Source organism: Schistocerca serialis, chromosome 6 (assembly GCF_023864345.2).
Source record: "Schistocerca serialis cubense isolate TAMUIC-IGC-003099 chromosome 6, iqSchSeri2.2, whole genome shotgun sequence".
NCBI lineage: Eukaryota > Metazoa > Arthropoda > Insecta > Orthoptera > Acrididae > Schistocerca > Schistocerca serialis.
Genome location: NC_064643.1, coordinates 713,389,281 through 713,409,082, shown reverse-complemented (window position 1 = coordinate 713,409,082; position 19,802 = coordinate 713,389,281). Strand labels below are relative to the sequence as shown.

The following is a 19,802-nucleotide window of genomic DNA, read 5'->3' as shown; positions in this document are numbered from 1 at the left end:
GGATCCTACGGTCTTGGCGTGCATCCGTGCGTCGCTGCGGTCCGGTCCCAGGTCGACGGGCACGTGCACCTGTCCACCCGGCCTCCCGCATGCCCACTATACGCCCTCGCTCAAAGTCCGTCAACTGCACATACGGTTCACGTCCACGCTGTCGCGGCATGCTACCAGTGTTAAAGACTGCGATGGAGCTCCGTATGCCACGGCAAACTGGCTGACACTGACGGCGGCGGTGCACAAATGCTGCGCAGCTAGCGCCATTCGACGGCCAACACCGCGGGTCCTGGTGTGTCCGCTGTGCCGTGCGTGTGATCATTGCTTGTACAGCCCTCTCGCAGTGTCCGGAGCAAGTATGGTGGGTCTGACACACCGGTGTCAATGTGTTCTTTTTTCCATTTCCAGGAGTGTAGTTAGCATGAGTTGACAATTTGGGTCCATGGTTTGGCGGGGTCTGCACCACACTCTAACCCTACCATCAGCTCTTACCAACTGAAATCGGGACTCATCTGATCAGGTCAACATTTCCAGTTGTCTAGTGTCCAACCGATATGGTCACGAGCCCGGGAGAGGCTCTGCAGGCGATGTCGTGCTGTTAACAAAGATACTCGCGTCGATCGTCTGCTGCCACTGTCCATTAACGCCAAGTTTCGCCACACTGTCCTAACAGATGCGTTTGTCGTACACCTCACATAGTTTTCTGCGGTTACTTCACAGAGTGTTGCTTGTCTGTTAGCATTGACAACTTTATGCAAACGCGGCTTATTTCGGTCCTTAAGTGTAGCTTGTCGGCCACTGCGTTGTCCGTGGTGAGAGGTAACACCTGAAATTTGGTATTCTCGGCACACACTTGACACTATGGATCCAGGAATATTGAATTTCCTGACTATTTCCGACATGGAATGTCCCATGCGTCTGGCTCCAACTACCATTCCGCGTTCAGAGTCTGTTAATTCCCGTAATGCGACCATAATCACGTCGGAAACCTTTTCACGTGACTCACATGAGCACAAATGAGAGCTACGCCAACGCATTACTGTTTAATACCTTGTGTTCACGGTACTACCACCACCTGTATATGTGCATATGGCACCCCCATGAGTTTCGTCGCCTCAGTCTCCTTTATATTTACACTCATTTGTCAAAAGAGTGGCTGGAGCACGTTACAGAATTCATTTATTCTTTGTAGCCAGATACAAAGTGCATTCGTTCAGGAGGAAATCTATGGCAAGTTTGTATTTTCAAAAAATAAAAAATATTTGAAGGAGCACTAACTTCTGAAAATATTGCATCGCGTCAGGGTTGAAATCCAGGTACTTCCTCCATAAAATTTGAGACTGTGAGGTCTCAATGTTGTAGTTTATCTCAACGCAGCCCGGTAGACACTGACAAGCTGTGAGGTTTTTAGTGTCACCGTAGAACCTACCTGTGGAAAACACAACACGTTTCTGTAACATGGCAGCAACTCCAACAACAGGCATTTGTAGAACACTGAAGATCATAAAGAAACTGTAATTTAATGTAATAAGACGAGTAAAAGGTATTCGTGTCTAGAAGGTAAACAGACATTCATTGTATCAACTAAAAATTAAAGCTGCTTAGTAAAGTTCTCAGTCACTACGGCCATCCAGAGTGTCCACAGGCAATAATTACAATCACTAGTTGTTCAGATGCACCCAGAAAGACGGCACGGTAACAAAATACAAGTTAAGAGTTGTAATTCAGAGGCAACTTGTGATGTAGTCAAGTGCCACAAGCCAATTATGCGTCTTATAAGCCAACACCAGGCATTTTATTTCTTAAAAATTCTTGGCTGCTGTGTGTAACAGAAGATCAGACACGTTGCTAGTCGTACAAAAGCAAGAAGTATCGGAAAATTATTGCTACCAATTAAAACACAGATGCTAATTAAGGAAATAAATGAACCATCACAAACATAAAAAAGAAAGTTAGAAAAGGTGATAAATAATAACTGGCTTAAAATAGCTAAAAAAGCTATTTACAATATTATAGTGTAGCTTTATGTCGCAGATGATATAAAAATCAGATCCTTTACCCGTTAAAAAAGGAATGCCGCAGGGATCCGTTCTCAAGGCCTTTCTGTTCATTATATATGCAAATGATCTGCCTTTCATATTGCCCTGTGATACTGCACTATATGCAGATGACACCACATTAATAGCTCAGAATGCTAAATGGATGATTACAGCTGAATGTAGCAATAGCAGTAGATGTGCGTACCTCATGGTTTGAGGCTAACACACTATGCATAAATAATAGCATAAGAGAGAACATTGTTTTTAATCTGAATGCCCCCAAGAACAAAAATACACCAGTGAAACTTCTTGGATTCCATATTGATCAAAGTTTGAGCTGGGATACATAAACAGATAAGTTATGCTCCAGACTCACACGTGCGATTTATCAGCTGTACAAGCTGAGAGGCCATGTAAGTGAAATTCTGTTGCTCTATGCATACTTTGCTTTCTTCAATTCCCTTCTGACATATGGAATTTTGCTATGAGGAAACTCACCTGGATCTAAGTCTGTATTTAAATGGCAAAAAAAGGTCATGCCAGCCCCATGCCAGATTAGCAAAGATTCACAATAGCTATAAATATCTTGGTGACACATATTTTAACAAACTATCTAAAAATGCCCATCCAGTGTCCCTGAATAAATTCAAAAATGTAATAACAAAGTGGATAAAAAGCAAAGCCTTCTATACAGTGAAAGAATTTGAAGAATGTTTAATAGATGATTCCGAATTTTGACATGAGGCTATACTAAATTATAAATCGTAACCTAATATTTTATGAAGCTAACAGTGTGGTATGTTGATTCACTGTGCCATATTGTATAAGGCAATATAGAGATAAAATTTATGATTATTATAATTGTGTACGGATTATTTAGATACAAAGACACTAACATGATATGCTGGTTCATTGTGGCATATTGCATTTGGTTTGCAAAAAGTGATCAGTTTGTGTTACAATGCACTTTTCTGAAGTACGTAGATACTTACGTAAAAGCCTCCTTGCAACAAAATTAGGCAAGGATAATTGTAAAATAACTGTAATGCTGTAACTATAAAACATATGACGACACCAACTACAGGTAAACATGTTCTAAGCTGAATAAATATTCTAGTCTATTCATTTGGAAACAAAAACATAAACGAAACCTTAAAAGCTTCAGTTACACAGCAGACGCTAACATAAACCCAAAGGCTATCATGTCTGGGTTGTAACGTCCCTCATGCATATATTTAATTTTCAGTACAGCGTTAGCTTGCAGTGCATTGCGACACATGTAACAAACTTTATCTTTCGGAGAGAACGTTACAGCTCAGGAGCACGTGAGGTTCAAGCAATGTAAACGGGCTTTCTGCAGGCTTACTTTGCGCTTCCTTTACGCAGGGCATTTTTGAACCTCCGCAGATCGGCACCTCCTTCTCTCCTGTAATGTAAGAGAAGTAAAAACGCTATCAACCGTCCTTGCAAATAAGTCTAGAAACAACAAAACAACAGTTAATTAAATTTTTATCAAAGAACAATTATTCTAATTGAATAGTGGAGATTTTGGAGGACATTTAGTTTCATTTGGCCCGAGGTGCCTACACCTCTGAGATTCCAACTAAAAGTAACGAATGAGGAGACGATTTATCAGTTTCGTTTAAAACACCTCTTGTTTATTAGTAGTAGAAATTTAAACATAAATTACGCACGTCTACATTATTATCTTGCAATTAACATTTAAGTTTTTAGTAGCGGGTTCATAGAATCACTTTAAGACTTCATCGAATAGCACGTGGTAAAAATAAACACCTAAATCTTTACATGAGATCTCTGATTTCTCTCGTTTTATCATCATGGTTATTTCTCTCAGTGAAAGGAGTGTACAAAGTATTTTGAAATTCGGAGGAGAATGTTGATTATTGTAATTTGTAAAAAGATGTCGCTGCAACGAAATACGCCTTTCTTTTAATGACTGCCACTCCAAATCACTTCTGTAAAGATATAAACGAGTAACAATTTCGTGGTATCAATGTATATCTCAATGCAATACAGGCCTTCTTGTGGTAGATGAGGATGTTGTACCTGGCGGCTAGTGTACCTACGAACACACGAAGTTTTTTTTTTTATCGTTATCTCAGTCCAGTGGCTGGTTTTGGGAGCACTTGAAGGGATGCACACTAGAGACCACCATAAGTAATGCCAGAATTTATTCTGTGTTGTTAGACATGAGATTGTGTTTTGCGTGGCGTTCTTAAATATTTCGATTTTTGCGCATTTAAGTGCAACATATTAAAGCTACGAGGGGCATGCAATAAGTAATGCAACACATTTTTTTCTGAAAGCAGGTTGTTTTTATTCAGGAGTCTAATACACCATATTACTTCCCTCTCTTTTGGCTACAAAACCCCTATTTTTCAACACAATCTCCTCTCAGTGCAATAGCCTTATGCCAACTTACTGAGGGGGTCTGTGTGCCTGCGAGGTCGACGTCGTAGCCAACAGCTCGCTGCATCAATAACTTCCCATCACTTACGTACTGCATCCCATGGAGTGCATCCTTCACTAGGCCAAACATACGGAAGCTGGAAGGTGTGATATCCAGGCTGTAAGGTGGATGAGGAAGAACAGTTGAATGAAGTTTCGTGAGCTCCTATTGGGTGCGCAGACTTGTGTGAGGCCTAATGTTGTCATGGAGAAGAATACCGTTTGCACTTCCGTAGCGACAAACAAGCTGAAGTCGTTTCTTCAACTTCCTGTGGATAGCACAACACACTTCAAGCAGCTTTGATCTACTTTTTCGAAGGAGAGGTAGAGTGATGCCACAACACCACGATTTGCCGTTTTGTTTCTGGTTCGAAGTGATGAACCCATGTTTCGTTGCTTGAGACAATGTTGACGAAAATTGTCACCATCAACCTCGTAATGCATAAGCAATTCCCCGCAGATAGTCCTTCGTTTTCCTTTATCAGCTTCTGTTAGGTGGCGAGGAACCCAGCGGGGAACACACCTCCGAGTACTCGAACTGGTGGACGAATGTGCCAGCACTAGCAACAGAGACATCCTGTTGTGCAGTGAGGTGTTTCATTGTGATCTATCGATCACCTCGAATGGAAGTGTCCGCACTTTCCAGTATTGCTGGAGTCACAGGTACATTCGGCCGGCCGTAATGTGGGAGAACAGACAATATTAGACGATCTAGTTGAGATGATATCAGATGTCTTGTCCAACGATTTACTGCTTTCGTTCACTACCGGTACTCTGTAGATATTCTGCAGGCGCCTATAAAAACTTGTGATGCTCTGGTTCTCCGCCGAAAGAAAGTAACAATAGCCTTCTGCTTGGAGTGCACCTGCTTTGGAGATGCCATTATGGAGCTATGTATAGCGCGGCCACATCGAGTGAGCTAGAACGGACCGTGGTCCTTTACTCAGACAATACCCGATCTATCTCCCCTAAATTGACTGTGCCTGGCAATTTTTAAGGTAGCGGAAACCAGGAAGACTTTACTTTTTACATTTCCTGAGTTAACAGAACGCAACCATTAGCACAAATCAAAGAGATTGTCACTGGTAAAGTATTCTCCTAAACAAAGTGAACAATTCGTGGAGCGCTTCTGCCTACTATTGTAAGGGAGGATAATGCACAGCACACAAAATGCATTGATACACCACAGTAATTCGTACGAAATTAAGTGCAGAGCAATGAAACATACAGATGCAGATTAACACTTACATAATATATAAATAACGAAACATTTTCAATAACAGCAAATGAAAAGAAACAAAACTGTGTAACTTTTATCACATTAGTATAAATAGTAATCGTTTGTAATAATAAGAACTGTGCACTGGAAGCATGAATTACAAAAAGCCTTCAGTCACTACTTTTCGTGTTGTATTCCTATCATGAAAATATTTTATGTTAGGTTAGAAATTTCGTAAGTCAAAGGCGGAAAATGCCGGCCGCTGTGGCCGAGCGGCTCTAGACGCTTCAGTCTGGAACTACGCGACCGCTACGGTCGCAGGTTCGAATCCTGCCTCGGGCATGGATGTGTGTGATGGCCTTAGGGTAATTAGGTTTAAGTAGTTCTAAGTTCTAGGAGACTGATGACCTCAGATGTTAAGTCCCCTAGTGCTCAAAGCCATTTGAACCATTTGAACCAAAGGCGGAAAATATGTGCGAAATAGTTGAAAAAATGAACAGTGTAGACTTACTATATAATCCAAGAGAAACGTTTTTAACTTTTTAGCATCGTCATACATTCTTTTCACCATCCTGTTCGTACATATCACTTCACTCAAGAAGCACACTGGCATACACATGTTTATAAACGCTTCACAGATGTTTTTGTACACGGTATGATCAAAGATGAATTTACTCATAGTGCCAGAGATCTAATTATTAAACAATAGATAAATGCATGGCATAACTTCACAATAGGTCTTTAAAATTACTGAAATAACTGTGGCTTGCTAAATCTGTTTGTTCATTTAACATAGATTCTGGTTTTTTGATTATGTGGAGGTATATTTCAATTCATATTTCCAGTGTATTGAATACAGTCACGTCTGAAGCTGCAAGATATGGAAAAAATGAAAAATAAGGACTGTGCCATAAGTTAATTAGTTCCCAAAATTATTATGATTATGGAAAGATATAATTCAACGAACAAAATTAACTTTAACTACTCTTTTGAATGTTATTAAAAATGAATCTGAATATCACTACAATGTGACAGTTTACAATCATGTAAAATCAATGAACGAGAAAGTTATTGTTGTTTCTAATAAAGTTTTTACGTTACTGTTAGAACAATGTAGTTCATGGTGTGTCTTAGATAGTGTTGCCTCACAATAGTTTCCACTTAGCTGTTGGCGAGTCATAGACGTCCGCATCGTTAATCCACTGTCACTGGGCCTATAATCCAATAATTGTTATTGCCTTGCTAAACTTATTGATCGTGGGCGCCGGCCGATGTGGCCGAACGGTTCTAGGCGCTTCAGTCTGCAACCGCGCGACTGCTATGGTCGCAGGTTCGAATCCTGCCTCGGGCATGGGTGTGTGTGATGTCCTTGGGTTAGTTAGGTTTAAGTAGTGCTAAGTTCTAGGGGACTGATGACCTCAGATGTTAAGTCGGATAGTGCTCAGAGCCATTTGAACCATTTTTCCGTTCGACCAGCACATCTAAGAAAGGCAACTTACTGTGCTTCTCCATCTCCGCTGTAAATATAATATTTGGATGCATACCGTAGATATGGTATGGCTTCACGTATTGGGATTTTGTCCGAATTTGATGCCTCTAGTTAACTGTGATCTTTTTATCAATTTACTATACTTTTGAAATGGAGGGCCTTCGACGACGATGGAACAGTCATCATACAAGTTCTTGGTGGAAGGTTAGAAAAAATAATAAATGCCGAAACTTGACAACAGTGTGGTCAGACTTAGCAAGATCCTCTGAGAGTGTTTTTCGACATCTACAGCTTTGTTATGGTATGCTGTGGGTTTATTAAACGCTGAAACTCGATTTGTCGAAACCGGCGGAGAAGAGCATCGCACAAAAGTTGCACTTGTTGCATCTAAATCACTGTTGAGCGCAGGAGTTGGTGTCATCAGACTGTGCGATCAGCCAGTACTCACTGGGCATGTAGTAGGCGGAGCAGCCGCACTCACGGACCGTGTAGTTGACCAGGCACTCCGCCCGGCAGTTCTCCTCGCTGTAGTAGCGGAAGAAGTAGAGGCTGCGCTCCCTCGTGAAGTAGCAGCGCCGCCGCTCCGGCGGGTAGTCCACCAGGCTCTCCGAGGTCATCATGACGGCCGGCCGCACGGTGACCACCAGGTCACGATCCACGGGCACGCGGAAGAACTGCGAGCTCATGTCGGGGAACGCCACTGGGTTGTGCAGCAGCATCTGTCCGGGAACAGCGGGCACAACCTGTTCTCACTGCGACATCTGCAGCGTCAAAAGGCATCGAGGAAAACTCTGTACCACAGGGCTCAATCTTGGGTCCTTAATTAACACCACAGTATTTACTCTCCATTATATTTATTTGGCATACTTGTCTCGAGTGTTAGAACCTCATCATTAGACCGTTCATGTCTAACCGATCAATCACTAATATTCTGACGAAAAAATACCAACCCCAGGAAATAGTTAATGCAGAGTAATGAAATTTTGGGAATGTCTTTGTCTGGGTAACACATACAGGGCTATTACAAATGATTGAAGCGATTTCATAAATTCACTGTAGCTCCATTCATTGACATATGGTCACGACACACTACAGATACGTAGAAAAACTCATAAAGTTTTGTTCGACTGAAGCCGCACTTCAGGTTTCTGCCGCCAGAGCGCTCGAGAGCGCAGTGAGACAAAATGGCGACAGGAGCCGAGAAAGCGTATGTCGTGCTTGAAATGCACTCACATCAGTCAGTCATAACAGTGCAACGACACTTCAGGACGAAGTTCAACAAAGATCCACCAACTGCTGACTCCATTCGGCGATGGTACGCGCAGTTTAAAGCTTCTGGATGCCTCTGTAAGGGGAAATCAACGGGTCGGCCTCCAGTGAGCGAAGAAACGGTTGAACGCGTGCGGGCAAGTTTCACGCGTAGCCCGCGGAAGTCGACGAATAAAGCAAGCAGGGAGCTAAACGTACCACAGCCGACGGTTTGGAAAATCTTACGGAAAAGGCTAAAGCATAAGCCTTACCGTTTACAATTGCTACAAGCCCTGACACCCGATGACAAAGTCAAACGCTTTGAATTCTCGGCGCGGTTGCAACAGCTCATGGGAGAGGATGCGTTCAGTGCGAAACTCGTTTTCAGTGATGAAGCAACATTTTTTCTTAATGGTGAAGTGAACAGACACAATGTGCGAATCTGGGCGGTAGAGAATCCTCACGCATTCGTGCAGCAAATTCGCAATTCACAAAAGTTAACGTGTTTTGTGCAATCTCACGGTTTAAAGTTTACGGCCCCTATTTCTTCTGCGAAAAAAACGTTACAGGACACGTGCATCTGGACATGCTGGAAAATTGGCTCATGCCACAACTGGAGACCGACAGCGCCGGCTTCATCTTTCAACAGGATGGTGCTCCACCGCACTTCCATCATGATGTTCGGCAATTCTTAAACAGGAGATTGGAAAACCGATGGATCGGTCGTGGTGGAGATCATAATCAGCAATTCATGCCATGACCTCCACGCTCTCCCGACTTAACCCCATGCGATTTATTTCTGTGGGGTTATGTGAAACATTCAGTGTTTAAACCTCCTCTACCAAGAAACGTGCCGAAACTGCGAGCTCGCATCAATGATGCTTTCGAACTCATTGATGGGGACATGCTGCGCCGAGTGTGGGAGGAACTTGATTATCAGCTTGATGTCTGCCGAATCACTAAAGGGGCACATATCGAACATTTGTGAATGCCTAAAAAATTTTTTTGAGTTTTTGTATGTGTGTGCAAAGCATTGTGAAAATATCTCAAATAATAAAGTTATTGTAGAGCTGTGAAATCGCTTCAATCATTTGTAATAACCCTGTATAAGTGGTTAACACTACAGTATCACAAGCCAATGGAACTGCGGTATAAGCCATTGAAAATGTGAAATGCTGGTACATTAAGTGTAACGGCCAGACTGTTGAATACAAGCATGAATACACATGCATTGTGTTGTACAGTTGTAAGATGTTAGTTTGTGGGATGGAGTTCCATGCCTGTTCCACTTGGTCCATCAATACAGGAATGGTCAACGCTGTTTGTGGATGACACTGGAATTGTCGTCCAATGATGTCCCATCTGTGCTCGATTAGAGACGCATCTGGTGATCGAACATGTGAAGGGAACATGTGGACACTCTGTAGAGCATTTCGGGTTACAACAGAGGTATGTGGGCGACTGTTATCCTGCTGGAAAACATCCCCTGGAATGTTGTTCATGAAAGGCAGCAGAACAGGTCGAATCACCTGACGTACCAATTTACTGTCAGTGTTTGTGGGATAACCACGAGAGAAACTTCCTGGCAGATTATAACTGTGTGCCGGACCGAGACTCGAACTCGGGACCTTTGCCTTTTGCGGGCAAGTGCTCTATCTGCCAGGAAGTTTCATATCAGCGTACACTCCGCTGCAGAGTGAAAATCTCATTCTGGAACCACCAGAGTGTTCCTGTTGTCACACGAAATCGCACCCCAGCCCACAACTCCAGGTATATGTCCAGTGTGTCTAGCACTCAGACAGGTTGGTTTCAGGCCCTCAACTAGCCTCCTTCTGACCAACACATGGCAATGACTGGCATCAAGGCAGAACCAGCTTTCATCGGAAAACACGACGTCCATCCTACCCTTCAATGAGCTATCGCTTGAAACCACTAAACTCGCCATTGGCTGTGCTTCGGGGTTCGGTGGATTGGACGCTGGAAGGCATCTAGCTCGGAGTGTCCTTAAAGTAACCCATTTGTAACAGTTCATTGTGTCAGTGTGGTGCCAACTGCTGCTCAGATTTCTACTACAGGTACAGTACGACTCACCGGAGCCATACGCCAAACGCAATGATCTCCCGCCTTGGAAGTATGACGTGGGCGTTCGGAGCCTGGTCTTCTTGTTACCTTACATTCTCGCGACAATCGCTGCCGATAATCATGTGCAGTGGCTACATCCCTGGCAAGTCTTTATACAATATCGCAGAAGGAACATCCAGCTTCTCGTAACCCTGTTACACGACCTCGTTCAAACTTAGTAGGGTGTTGATAGTAGCTCCTTTGTCGCCTTAAAGGCATTCTTGATTAACATCAACACACGGTAAAGGTAACTATCGCTCACTAGCGTTACATCGTGCATTTAATGCAAACCTGATTTTCATCATCATAGAGGCGCTACTTGCGTTACTCTTTTGCCACTGGTGCGAAATTTGAATAGAATTTTTCAAATGTAGAATTTTTCAGATGTAGAAACACCCCTAACAACTATCGTTTATGTCTCACAACTCTTTATTGATGTTGTGACTTTTTTCTGCCAGTGTATTTGAATTTTTCAAAGCGGAGGTCATAAAATAATCTTGATAAAATTTTTACTTATCCTACTATAAAATTTTCAACCTGTGTCCATCTGTGACGTCGCACTGCACATCCCTTACTTCACCACTGTGCCTCCTTTTCTGCGACAGTGTCTCTGTCCTTGTTCACCTATTACAAGTGAAAGGTACGTGTACAACAGCAACTACTCGGTGTGTGCCAGTATGATTTCTGTCAGTAAAATTAAAGACAGAACAATTACAAACTACTCTAGAAGGGTATCCTTGGATATTAAGAACTTGTGCGGTAACGTTCCAAAGGATGTGGCGATTGCTATTATTAAGAAACAATCTCCTTAAACACAAAGAAGTCTCGAGCCAGGAGGCGACTGAGTTTATCGAATTGCTGCAGCTGGTCACGTATTCTAACTATTCTCGATTAAGAATCAAATTTACATCCACAAGAATATGTCAGTAATTCGAGCAGAATAATCCATAGCCCTCTTCTCTGTTGCATTTCCAAAGCATACCTCTTCCTCCATTTTCTCCTTCGCTTTATTCTCTCTTCAACTTCCCTCCCCTCCACTTTCCCTGTTTCGTATATACTACGTCGACGACCAGCACTTACTGTTTGTTTTATTTATTATTTTTTCGTCTGCCTTATCCCATGAGGACGGGGATGGACTCTCACGTGTACAAAAATGATACTGCTTCAGTCTATAGAAAGTAATTGAAAAAGCGGAAACAGTTACATTTGTTTTAGGAGATTCTTTCAAGGTACTAAAAACAAAATGTTGATTTTTTCGTTTTGTTAATAAAATGAAAATGGAGAAAGAGAGAATAACCGGAATTTAAGTGCTACACATGCACTGAAAAGAAGGTTGTATACATGGAAGAACCCTGGAGATACTAAAAGGTATCAGATAGATTATATAATGGTAAGACAGAGATTTAGGAACCAGATTTTAAATTGTAAGACATTTCCAGGGGCAGATGTGGACTCTAAACACAATTTATTATTTATTAGCTTAAAACTGAAGAAACTGCAAAAAGGCGGGAATTTGAGAAGATGGGATCTGGATAGACTGAAAGAAACAGAGGTTGTAGAGAGTTTCAGGGAGAGCATAGGGGAACAATTGACAGGAATGGGGGAAAGAAATACAGTAGAAGAAGAATGGGTAGCTTTGAGGGATCAAGTAGTGAAGGCAGCAGACGATCAAGTAGGTAAAAAGACGAGGGCTAGTAGAAATCCTTGGGTAACAGAAGAAATATTGAATTTAATTGATGAAAGGAGAAATTATAAAAATGCAGTAAATGAAGCAGGCAAAAAGGAATACAAACTCTCAAAAATGAGATCGACAGGAAGTGCAAAATGGCTAAGCAGGGATGGCTAGAGGACAAATGTAAGGATGTAGAGGCTTATCTCACTAGGGGTAAGATAGATACTGTCTACAGGAAAATTAAAGAGACCTTTGGAGATAAGACAACGACTTGTATGAATATCAAGAGCTCAGATGCAAACCCAGCTCTGAGCAAAGAAGGGAAAGCAGAAAGGTGGAAGGAGTATATAGAGGGTCTACACAAGGGCGATGTACTTGAAGACAATAGTATGGGAATGGAAGAGGATGTAGATGAAGATGAAATGGGAGATACGATACTGCGTGAAGAGTTTGACAGAGCACTGAAAGACCTGAGTCGAAACAAGGCCCCCGGAGTAGACAACATTCCATTGCAACTACTGACGGCCTTTGGAGAGCCAGTCCTGACAAAACTCTACCATATGGTGAGCAAGATGTATGAAACAGGCAAAATACCCTCAGACTTCAAGAAGAATATAATAATTCCAATCCCAAAGAAAAGAGGTGTTGACAGATGTGAAAATTACCGAACTATCAGTTTAATAAGTCACAGCTGCAAAATACTAACACAAATTCTTTACAGACGAATGGAAAAACTAGTAGAAGCCAACCTCGGGGAAGATCAGTTTGGATTCCGTAGAAACACTGGAACACGTGAGGCAATACTGGCCTTACGACTTATCTTAGAAGAAAGATTAAGGAAAGGCAAACCTACGTTTCTAGCATTTGTAGACTTAGAGAAAGCTTTTGACAATGGTGTCTGGAATACTCTCTTTCAAATTCTAAAGGTGACAGGGGTAAAATACAGGGAGCGAAAGGATATTTATAATTTGTACAGAAACCAGATGGCAGTTATAAGAGTCGAGGGACATGAAAGGGAAGCAGTGGTTGGGAAGGGAGTGAGACAGGGTTGTAGCCTCTCCCTGATGTTGTTCAACCTGTATATTGAGCAAGCAGTAAAGGAAACAAAAGAAAAATTCGGAGTAGGTATTAAAATCCATGGAGAAGAAATAAAAACTTTGAGGTTCGCCTATGATATTGTAATTCTGTCAGAGACAGCAAAGGACTTGGAAGAGCAGTTGAATGGAATGGACAGTGTCTTGAAAGGAGGATATGAGATGAACGTCAACAAAAGCAAAACCAGGATAATGGAATGTAGTCGAATTAAGTCGGGTGATGCTGAGGGAATTAGATTAGGAAATGAGGCACTTAAAGTAGTAAAGGAGTTTTGCTATTTGGGGAGCAAAATAACTGATGATGGCCGAAGTAGAGAGGATATGAAATGTAGACTGGCAATGGCAAGGAAAGCGTTTCTGAAGAAGAGAAATTTGTTAACATCCAGGATTTATTTAAATGTCAGGAAGTCGTTTCTGAAAGTATTTGTATAGAGTGTATGGAAGTGAAACTTGGACGATAAATAATTTGGACAAGAAGAGAATAGAAGCTTTCGAAATGTGGTGCTACAGAAGAATGCTGAAGATTAGATGGGTAGATCACATAACAAATGAGGAAGTATTGAATAGGATTGGGGAGAAGAGAAGTTTGTGGCACAACTTGACCAGAAGACGGGATCGGTTGGTAGGACATGTTCTGAGGCATCAAGGGTGACAAATTTAGCACTGTAGGGCAGCGTGGAGGGTAAAAATCGTAGAGGGAGACCAAGAGATGAATACACTAAGCAGATTCAGAAGGATGTAGGTTGCAGTAGGTACTGGGAGATGAAGAAGCTTGCACAGGATAGAGTAGCATGGAGAGCTGCATCAAACCAGTCTCAGGACTGAATACCACAACAACAACAACAACGTGCACTGAAAAATGATTGACCTGAACTGAAAACCATGGAGTGAGGACAGGAAATATTAGATGTTCTGTATGATCGTAAGGTGAGATCGGGAGGGATTGGGAGTGCACTGAAGAGGAACGTGGCAGAAAATAAGAGGAGGACACCTGCGAAATACACTCGCGAAGGCGTCAGCACCGAAACAACACGAAGGTAGCTCCATAGGCCGAGAATTGGAGGGGGTGCTGGCGTTCCAGTTTCATTCATCAGTGATGCAGATGAACTTATCACTGAGAGAATGTTATTTGCGCAGGCTAGTCTTGTTTCACACTAACTTCTCGGCGAGTTTACGTTCCAAATGTAAAACATGGAGGGCGTTCGGTAATGATTTGGACAGCCGTATCGTGGTTTTCCATGGCTTCATGAGTACTCGCAGGATAATGTGACCATTTTGGCTGAACAGGTCCCACCCATGGTACGACATTTACTTCCCAATGGTGACAAAACGTTTCAAAACGACAGAAAGCACACAGTTTGTACCGTCCAGGTCTGGTTTATGGGAGCTCGAGGATGAATTACCGCATCTCAGCTTTACGTCTTTTTCGGCTCTCAGCGGTTCAAGTGGTATCAGTGAGCGTGCTGTCCGTGTGTAGAATGGGGAAGGTGTGCGATCTATCTGAGTTTGACCGAGGGTAGACTGTGATGGCCTGGAGGCTCGGCACGAGCATTTCGGAAACTGTGCGACCTGTCGGGTGTTCGAGGAGTGCTGTGGTGTGTGTCTTCAGCACGTGGCGAAACCGAGGTGAAACCACATCCATGCGTCGTGGTGTTGGGCGATCACCCCTCATTATAGATGTCGGACGTCGTAGGCTGGGCAGACTGGTAAAACAGGACAGGCGGCGAACTGTGGCGGAACTGACATCAGAATTAAATGCTGGGCAGGGTACAAGTGTGTCTGAACACACACTGCACCGAAAACTCCTAACGATGGGCCCTCACTGCAGACGACCCACACATGTGCCAATCTTAACACCCCGACATAGGCAACTGTGACTGAAATGGGCACGTGAACCATCGGACAGGACGTTTTGCCAGTGTCAGAGCATTGCATGGTCTAATGAATCCCGATAACTTCTCATCATGCCGATGGGAGGGCGCAAGTCCTTCGTCCTCCAGGGGAACAGCACCTTGACATGTACTGTGAGATGCAGACAAGCTCTATTATGCTCTGGGGAACATTCACGTGGTCATCCGTGGGTCCAGTAGAGCTCGTGCAAGGCACCATGATGACCAGGGTACACTGGTGGCAGACCACGTACACCACTTCATGACGATCGTGTTTCCCGACTGCAGTGGCATTTTTCAGCAAGATAATACGCTATGTCACAACGCCAGGAGCTCGATGTAGTGGTTCGAGGAATACAGTGGCAGTTTCCAATTGATTTGTTGCCCCCCTCCCTCCCCCCAACCCGATGGAACACACCTGTTGTGTGATTGAACGTGTCGTCAGTGATCATCGCGCCTCTCCCCGGAATTTAGGGTAATTAGGTGGTTTGTGTGTGCAGTTGTGGTGCCGCGTCCCTCCAGCGACGTACCAAGCCAACATTGCTTCCATCGCACGACGTGTCGCCGCTGTTGTCCGGGCCAAAGGTGGGCACACCATCTATTAGGTAGGTGGTCGTAGTGTTGTAGCTGATCAGTGCAAGTGTTCTTATGGAAATAAAGTGATGCAAATAAATAACTCGGTGTCGCGTATTTATGTATCCTATGGATCAAGTGCCTGGATAATCCTGACAAATACCAAAGGATGTCCTCAGTCGTGGACACAACACCCGTAATTGCCTCATAGAAGTGGTGTCAGCGTGGGCATCAATTAAGGAAATCCTACAGTCCTGAGGAGGTGCAGCGATGTGTGAATTCTCGAGAATTCCAAGTTCCTTCCGTCATCCCATGGAAAAACAGCAGCAGCATCTGCAGGAGCTTCGACGTCATCCGACAACACGAGGTCGTCCAACGCTGGAATTCAGGTTACTGTACTAGAGTGGATTTGTCGGCGTATATTAATCTGTACGACAGAATCTAATCGTGGAATGAGATTTTCACTCTGCGGCGGAGTGTGCGCTGATATGAAACTTCCTGGCAGATTAAAACTGTGTGCCGGACCGAGACTCGAACTCGGGACCTTTGCCTTTCTTCCAGGGGTGCTAGTTCTGCAAGGTTCGCAGGAGAGCTTCTGTGAAGTTTGGAAAGTAGGAGACGAGGTACTGGTGGAAGTAAAGCTGTAAGGACGGGGCGTGAGTCGAGCTTGGGTAGCTCAGTTGGTAGAGCACTTGCCCGCGAAAGGCTAAGGTCCCGAATTCGAGTCTCGGTCCGGCACACAGTTTTAATCTGCCAGGAAGTTTCAGAATCTAATCCTAGTAACGCGGTCGATCACCAAACCGTCGTAAACGAGTTGCGAAACGAAATTCAGTGGAAAAAACAGTGAAAAGTGAGCGCAGCCTTCAACATGAGTGATCAAATGCACTTGAAGTTCTGGTCCCATGAAGAATTTCTCATTATTCCCAACAATACCGGGGTTTAGTAGGAAAACAGAGGAAGAAGTACAAAAAATTCTTTCGAAAACTTGAAGGAGGTGCCTTGTTGGGTTCATGGACTGATTCGATAGATTATCAGTTGCTAAATTAAGAATTCAGGGAGCCGTACAAGGTTTCATTAGCGAGGAGCCCACTTGCGTGAAATCAGAAGATTAAAATGAATTCTAAGCGACAGTTGTTCAGAGATTCAAACGAAAAATTTCTCTCAGATTCTACTGAGAACAACTTCATAGTCTGCGGATGCGACTAAACGAATTTACTGAGCAGTTTGCCGACAGAATTCGAAGCGTTAACGCTGAAATATACGAGTTGATAGAAGCCGAGAACAAGAACCGCATACAGGTGTTTGAAGCCGATCAGAGAGCCTTAGACACATTCATCCATGGGTTGTGCGGGGAGGAACTAAATAAAGTAGTCCAACTAGCGCTATATAATAGCTTTCAGGAACAGTACAAGCAGCTGTTGGTTTTAAGGAAGCACTAAGATGGCCGAATGATATGCGAAAAGGAGAGAGTAGCTTATTCAACGCAAGTGGTTGATGTTACTGATCTAAGAAGCCTGGTCACAAACGTAAAGACTGTAAGCAGAAATAAATTTGCTACAATTGTGGGGTACAGGGTCACGAAACGAGAGGTTGCCGCAATAGAAGAAAAGATAATGCGAGCAGCAGGCAACCTGGCAGATCGTTAAACGAGTACTGGGACGTACGTGCCACCACACCCTCTACTCCCTGCCCGAGGCAGGGATTCCTGTTAGTTTCACCGAAAATGAGGTCGAAAATGACTTTCTGATATGTGCTATACATCGTGGCCGATAGATCAAGCCACTTATTAACACAGGAACAGGTTCAAACACGCGCCCGGCCATCCTGAAAGACGTTTTCCGTGATTTCCCTAAGTCGCTTCATGTAAATGCCGGGATGGTTTCTTCGAGGCACGGGCGACTTCCTTCCCCATCCGATGGAACCGAGGACCTCGCTGTTGGTTCCCTCCCTCAAGTCAACAAACTAACCAACACAGGAAGACTGACTCCACTAGTGTGGTGTTATGTTGACAAAAAGGATAAGTTAAGATTGCAACAGTCAAAGGTGCATCGGTTAAACGGCGGGAAGTCACGTAAACACAGACAGGTTGACGCAAAAAAATGTTTAGGCAAATAAAAATACATAGCGAGGGTGTAAGTAGTTTCAAACGACGAATCGTGCTACGGCGGATCTGATTTTTTGTCCGCTAATGGGGCAGAGATATTTGTCACTTATAGAAGGATCCGACTCGGCTGTAGAAACTACGACCTTCTTTCTTCAGGTCGTACTCAATGGAACGCTGACGTCGTGGGATCGATCGACACGACAGATGGATCAGTTCAAACCCTCCGAGTCGATGTACAAATTGATCAGCCTCAGAAAATACCACAGGGAGCAGGAGGAATAATTTACATGAAATGTTCCATTAAGTTTCGGGCGTGCAGCCGCAAGAAATCTCCTTCTTCTAATATTTCGGCTGTATACCGTCCAGCCATCTTCAGAGTGAGTCGCTAGACTGCCTCTCCAGCTGAAGATGACTGGACGGTATACAGCCGAAATATTAGAAGAAGGAGATTTCTTGCGGCTGCACACCCGAAACTTAATGGAACAGTCTTTGCGCCGCCAAAACCTGAAGATTTACATGACATGTATTCGCAGTTTGCGAATACGAACTACTATCAGCTATATAACGGAATGACGACAATGAAAATTTGTGCTTTACCGCCACTCGAACCCGGATTTTCCGCTTATTGCGAGCGCTCGCCTTACCATTAGCCTATCCGAGAACACCTCGAGGTCAGACCCAAATTTTTATATTTCGTCAACTATATGTCTACAACCTGCACTCGTACATCCATTATCTACACTGAAGCGCCAAAGAAACTGGTATAGACAAGCGTATTCTAATACAGCGGTATGTAAACAGATAGAGTACAGCGCTGCCGTCGGCAACGTCTATACAGGGTGGTCCATTGATAGTGACCGGGCCAAATATCTCACGAAATAAGCGTCAAATGAGAAAACTACAAAGAACGAAACTTGTGTAGCTTGAAGGGGAAACCAGATGGCGCTATGGTTGGCCCGCTAGACGGCGCTACCATAGGTCAAACGGATATCAACTGCGTTTTTTTAAATAGGAACCCCCATTTTTTATTACATATTCGTCTAGTAGGTAAAGAAATATGAATGTTTTAGTTTGACCACTATTTTTCGCTTTGTGATAGATGGCGCTGTAATAGTCACAAACATATGGCTCACAATTTTATACGAACAGTTGGTAACTGGAAGGCTTTTTAAATTAAAATACAGAACGCGGGTACGTTTGAACATTTTATTTCGGTTGTTCCAATGCGATACATGTACCTTTGTGAACTTATCATTTCTGAGAACCCATGCTGTTACAGTGTCATTACCTGTAAATACCACATTAATGCAATAAATGCTCAAAATGATGTCCGTCAATCTCAATGCATTTGGCAATACGTGTAACGACATTCCTCTCAACTGCGAGTAGTTCGCCTTCCGTAATGTTCGCACATGCACTGATAATGCGCTGACGCATGTTGTCAGGCGTTTTCGGTGGATCACGATAGCAAATATCCTTCAACTTTCCCCACAGAAAGAAATCCGGGGACGTCAGATCCGGTGAACGTGCGGGCTTCGACGACCAATCCACCTGTCATGAAATATGCTATTCAATACCGCTTCAACCGCAAGCGAGCTATGTGCCCAACATCCATCATGATGGAAGTACATTGCCATTCTGCCATGCAGTGCAACATCTTGTACTAATATCGGTAGAAAATTACGTAGGAAATCAGTATACATTGCACCATTTAGATTGCCATCGATAAAATGCGGGCCAATTATCCTTCCTCCGATAATGCCGCAGCATACATTAACCCGCCAAGGTCGCTATTGTTCCACTTGTCACAGCCATCGTGGATTTTCCGTTGCAAAATAGTGTATATTATGCCGGTTTACGTTACCGCTGTTGGTGAATGACGGTTCGTCGCTAA

The 19,802-nt window shown here is 43.4% G+C and overlaps 1 protein-coding gene across 1 annotated transcript in view; it reads right to left on the bottom strand.

The window, feature by feature from the left end:
• Positions 1-3,319: 3,319 nt before the first annotated feature.
• Positions 3,320-19,802, bottom strand: part of LOC126485043 (pickpocket protein 28-like) — a 118,551-nt gene continuing 102,068 nt past the window's right edge. Inside the window, exons 7-8 of the mRNA XM_050108645.1 lie at positions 7,656-7,926; positions 3,320-3,456 (exon numbers count right to left, since the gene is read on the bottom strand). Coding sequence (XP_049964602.1) covers positions 3,320-3,456; positions 7,656-7,926 — 408 coding nt within the window. The remainder of the gene's footprint in view (positions 3,457-7,655; positions 7,927-19,802) is intronic.